We start from the raw sequence: 6000 nt of genomic DNA, 5'->3' as shown, positions 1-6000 counted from the left end.
ATACAAAGATAGGAAACCAGACAAATTTCATAAAAAAAAAGGAAAGGACTAGGGCGCCTAGTGCCTAGAAGCCAGTTTAGAGACACTTGAGACCAATTTGACCCTTGTTCTGCACTTGGACACCTTTGAGGACTAGGGTGCCTAGCCACAATGTCTAGCCATTTTGAGCTCCAATTTCAACAAGTTCCTCTCTGCATCCCCTTTCTAGTTCTATACATCTTAGTCGATTCTCAGATCTACATTTGTCTATTTATGTTGATTATTACCACTTTTGCATTATTTAGCTTAATTCTTGTAGATCTATCTCATCCAATCAATCAAATCAAAAGAGAACAATCATTCAATCAAGTGCCCAATTCTCTTAAGGGTTTGAAGTTGAGCCTTTTTTTTTTGGTTCTCCAATGTAATTTGTGGGTCTAAATCCTAGTTTGCAGGTTTAGACTAGTGAACTCCATTTCCACTACATTAAAAATACTAATCTTAATTTCAAATTGAAGGGAAGTGAACAATTCAGTCACAATGAATTATATCATATTATTCATATATTGCCATGTGACTTTTTAGATTATTCAAAGGAAACTATTTTTTAAAAACTAATGTGAAAATTAAAAAAAAATTGAAAAATTATTGAATAATTTCTATATCTATTCATATGATACAATGATTATTCAAGTAAAATCTTAACACAAGTCAATTGTCATAATTTTATCGAGTTTTATTTTTTTGAATGTGTACATAGCCAAATCGCTTTTGTGTGGTACTTTAATCTCTTTCCAATGTCAAACTTGTCACAAACCCAAGTAGAAAGTATTATCAAATATTCAAGTCATGTCATATTGCATATCTTATACTCTTGAAAGCCTTCTATCTACATGTTTTGTTGATTGAAGGTTTTCTTCTTGCAATCTAGATGGCTTTGAATCATTCTAATCTATAGTACCGAAAGATAAAACAAAATATAAATACATTTTTGTAATGCATAATGGCAATAAAATCAATTTCAAGCTTTCATCTATAACTCTTATTAGCAAGTAGCTTAGACAAAAAAAACATTTATATTATTATATAACTAATTATGTAATATTAAAATACATTTAAAATTTTCCTTTTATTTCCTATTGACATATCCCTTGAACCTCCTCTGGGCACAAGAGCTAGTTTTATTTCTTGTGTTTTTGAGGTAGATAGATTTAAGTTATTTATACTAGTTCACATCTTTTCAATTTAATTGAGAAAGATAAATGAGGGCCTTTGGTCTTTTGGTGAAGTTGAATGGTTTAATGAGACAAAGAGGGATCAAGTCTTGCTTAGTGCAAGGCTCTAATCAAGAAAGATAGATGAAGACCTTTGATCTTTTGATGAAATTAAATGGTTAATAATGAGCCTACTAAGGGTCAAGTCTTGCCAAATGCAAAACTCTAAAAACGAAATATATATAAAAGCCTTTGGTCTTCTAGTGAAATTAGGGATTGAGTCTTGCTAACTGCAAAGCTCTAATTAGTAAAGAAAGATGGAGGCTTTAGGTCTTATTGTGAAATTGAATGGTTTATAATGAGCCTACTATGAATGAATTTTTTTGAGTGCAAATCGAGAATCAAGAAAGAGAGATGGCATTCTTTGGTCTTTGAGTGTACTTGAATGGTTTACATGGAGCCAATCGATGATTAAGTCTTGTTACATGCAAAACTCTAATCAAGAATTAAGATAGATAGATGAGGACCTTTAGTCTTTTGGTGAAGTTAAATGATTTATATTGAGCCTACCAAACATCAAGTCTTATAATAAAAAAATAAGAGAGAGATAAAGACCTTTGACCTTAATAAAATCGAATGATTTATAATATGTTACCAAAAATCAATCTTAAAAATGAATGATTTATAATAAACCTACGAAAAATCAAATATTAAATTTACCTATATTAATGTTAGAGCTGGAGTCATATATTAAATATCTGTTTGTACCCATATAAAAAAATGAGTTGGAGTCGCACATTACCATACCGATTTTACTTAGAAGTGTTCCTGCAAGTGGAGAAAATTTATAGTTGAAAAAGTAATTATTGGGATTTGAAGAGAGTCGGTGGAAATATTTACACCTGTCTTTAGTTTCCAAGAGATTAAAATAATAACCATCTGCTGGATTCCACAAATAAAATAAGATAAAATGTGGAACAGAAGTCGATGGTTACTTTAATATAAAGCTGAAATGAAAAGAAAGATCCTACCCATTATTAGAGTTACCTTTACGCAATAAGCAATTGCAGCGGACGCTCGGCAGATCTAGCGATCAAATCTTTGCATCTACAATTTTGCTGTCTTGATGATTTCTGCTTGAACACGAAGGATAGATTGAGGCAGGAATTGAATATAATTCGATGGCTTCCCCTGCAAGCCAAGGGGGCGATTTCGATTATTTGTTTAAACTGTTACTGATTGGAGATTCAGGAGTGGGCAAGAGCAGCCTTCTGTTGCGCTTCACTTCCGATTCATTCGATGACTTGAGCCCCACAATAGGTATGCATTTCCATCCTCTTTTGTTCCTTTTCCCTGTAAATTTTGAGTGTGGAAATCTTGGATTTAATATCTGCATTGTAATGGCTAATGTATGAATTGTGGGTTGCGAATATGTAACTAGATAATTGTCTTGGATGGTGACCTTAAATAATTGGCGACTGTTTCCAGTTTAAAAATAAGAAATTCTTGTGTTAGGTTAATCTGTGAAGAAAATTTTTACGATGAGAAGAGTTTACATGCTTTTTCAAGTTTTTTTTTTTTATCGTGTAGCTCTGTAGATGCTGGGGTAAAATATTTCATGTTCAATAGAAATAACCTGGGAGAATTAACTAAAGCTGAAAGCTGTTATGCGATTTTGGCTAGTATAATAACTTAATGTTGAGGTTCCATAATCATGGGGCACTTTAGTTTAGGGGTTAGGACCGTCTCCCCTTGCCCACGTCATCCGGTGAAAATATTTATCATTATTTATACTATAGCCATACCCTTTTTCTTTTAATTCTATACTTTGTTTTGAAATGGTGTCCATGTACCCATATCCCTGTGTCTCCAGGTGAACTGAGTTCTAACAGACTAACATCATGTAAAGATGTGTTTAGCGTTTGAATATTGTTTTTATTTTGCTAATGACTACAATCAAGTTATATGAAACAGTGGCCAATTAGCAAAAAATAGTCTTGAAAAATATCTTTGGGTGAACTTTCCACTCCCAGGGACTTCCCTCCCTTCTGATCCGTATCTGGAAAATTAAGTTAGAGTATGGGCTTATAAGGTCCCTAGAGATTTTTGTAAGGTACCTTAAGGCAGTCAAACAACTATAAGAGCTTAGTCAGTTGAATTTATGTTCGACATGCTTCAGAATAATTTAGGTTGCAGAACGTGATGTAGTGTGAAGTTGGCTTCTTTTCAAAACGCTTTTTGGCTTATTGGTTGTTCCGGTTGTACTTTATGGTTGTGAGGTTTGGGGAAACAGCATGTCAAATCACAAGTGGAGACAATTAGAAAGAATTCAAAAACACTTAATAAATCAACGGTTCCGTATGAGATCCTATTAGCTGAGGCCAGTATGTTCCCGATGGAGGCTTCAGCTATAATCCGTTTATTAAGCTATTTAAAAAAGGTTGAAAATATGGATGAACATCGTTGGCCCAAAATGGTTACTATGGAGGAGTTAAAACGTAGAAAGAAGATGTGGAAGAAGCAAAATGACAAATGGATGAACAAATGGGACATCCATTGGCAAGATTGTCCTAATTCTAATGAAGACATTGAAGAGATAAAAATTTGGGTGCTGGAAAAATTTAGGACTGCCACGTGGACCAAACAGAATGGTCGGAAAAAGATTCGCTATGTTAAAGAATTTAATCCCATGTGGACGCATGATGAAAAGGCTTATTTAAAGGCTGAAATCAAGGGTAAGGCTAGGATCTTAATGGCTCAGTTGAGGACCGGATCGCATCGTCTTCGATGTGAAATGGGTAGATGGTCAACTCCCAAGGAAGAATGGGAAGAAAGGATTTGTATATTTTTCGATAAATGAGCTGTTGAAACTGAGTGGTGTTTCATCATGGATTGTGTGGCATACGAGGATATCTGTAAGCAGTTTGAAAACGATCTAAAGGTGGACAATCTGAGTTAGCTGTTTGAAGAAGCAAGGCTGCACAAAACTGCAATTTTTTTAGTCAAGATACATAAATGGAGAGCTGACTTGGAGAAAAGCCTAAATTAGTGTTATTTTTGGAGTCCTTGGTCCCTTAGACTGTTTTGGTCTTGTGGACGTTATTAGAATCCCTTCATTCATTCATTCAATAAAAAAGTAATTTCAATTTATTATTTGTTACTTGTACACCCCAGATGGTGCAGCTCTGTGTGAGTTGAGAGTAACACTTTCTAGTTTCTCATCAATGCATCATGGGTGACTGGGTTTGATAATGCACCCTAGTGAAAACGGAGAAATGATCTTACACTGATCAATGAAGATTAATGAATAACACTACAGAAATAACCAATAAGCAATGCACGTATACATTAATGATTAATATAAAAGAAATAAATGTTTTTCTAAATCAATGTTGCAAGAAATGTGACATGGAGGACCTGTTTCACGTTTTTGAGATTGCAAGATGTTTGCAACAAAAAAAACTGCTGTTACCAATATTTTGGGGCCATTCGCAGATCACTGTAGAGTCAATTTCTTTTTGAAAAAAATATTCTATGTAATGCGACAAATAATTTGAAAATGATTTATTAATAGAAAATTTAATGTCTTCTTGCAAACCAGATCAGTGAGGGAAAAGCTGTTTTCCCAGTCACAAATAAATTTCTAACTTGTAATGTGCCCAATTTTGATAAAGTGACGTTAATTAAATTAATTAATTAAGTTGTCCAAAAATAAATATTATTTTAAAAGGATAACTTAATATTAATTAATTTAGTTAAAAATAATAAAATTGAATAAAATAATGTTTAATTGTCACTTTATTTAATATTGTTCTCAGCCTCAAGCATTAAATGTAGGCCTATCTTATAGAAGGCTGAGGGGTGTCTTTACGAAGAAGGGTTTGTGGATGAATTGAACATGTTCAGATTGTTATTGAAATTGATATGTAACTCATTTCCTTTCCTGGGAGGAGTGAAGTTTCTGAGGACGCAACCCCTTGGAGCTTGAAGGTTTGGATGAAAACCCAACCCTTCTCCGTGGAGTGATTGCAAATTTGCAGTTCAGCAATTACTACAGAGCTAATTTGTGAAGTCTTCCTTCAAAGACAAATTTCGATAATAAAGATATTTGCTATTATATTATTTCAGACAAATCTGGAAGTATATCTGTGTACACATGATAATCTACAGGGGTCGATTTGGTGAGTATTCAATTCTGAGCATGATGGCATGTGGGTTATCTTAATGTTTGAACCTTGTTTTCTGGGTGTGCATACATCCCTGCTATTGGCGCGGACTTCTGGATAATGGTGTTGTGCTTAATCCTTACCTGGCTGTGAGACTCCTATTATTCTGGCATAGTATGTACGAGAGATCCATTTATGGGTAATACAATCTGGTATACTATCTGTGCTGGCTGTACGCAACTGTTATTTATTTCAGAGTACTGCATTGTATGCATCTCTATATTTTACAGAGTGAGAGTTTATTGACTTTATTCTTTTTGAGAGGTGGAGTCTAATGAGCATATTATTTTTTGGTGTGAGGTCTACTTAGAAATAAATGTACACCCAAATCTATGTTGCAAGAAATGTGACATGGAGGGCCTGTTTCATGCTTTTAAGTTTTTGGATTCGCAACCTGTCTGTTAAAAAAATAACTGCTGTTGCCAATATTTTTGTTTTGGCATTTCAGGAAGCTGTAACCTGTTCTGCAAACAGATCACTGTAAAATCAATTTTTTTTGTGAAGAAAACATTGGATGTAATGTGAAAAATGATTTGAAAATGATTTATTGATAGAAAAATCAATGTCTTCTTGCAAACCTG

The 6000-nt window shown here is 33.8% G+C and overlaps 1 protein-coding gene across 1 annotated transcript in view; it reads left to right on the top strand.

The window, feature by feature from the left end:
• The first annotated feature begins 2155 nt into the window (after window positions 1-2155).
• The window catches only part of LOC131078989 (ras-related protein RABC1), a 38927-nt gene continuing 35082 nt past the window's right edge, over window positions 2156-6000 (top strand). Inside the window, exon 1 of the mRNA XM_058016853.2 lies at window positions 2156-2513. Coding sequence (XP_057872836.1) covers window positions 2375-2513 — 139 coding nt within the window. The 5' untranslated portion in view covers window positions 2156-2374. The remainder of the gene's footprint in view (window positions 2514-6000) is intronic.

The sequence above is a fragment of the Cryptomeria japonica genome, chromosome 11 (genome assembly GCF_030272615.1).
Source record: "Cryptomeria japonica chromosome 11, Sugi_1.0, whole genome shotgun sequence".
Lineage (NCBI taxonomy): Eukaryota > Viridiplantae > Streptophyta > Pinopsida > Cupressales > Cupressaceae > Cryptomeria > Cryptomeria japonica.
Note: the sequence above shows the minus strand (reverse complement) of the source record. Positions and strands in the feature narration are given on the sequence as shown.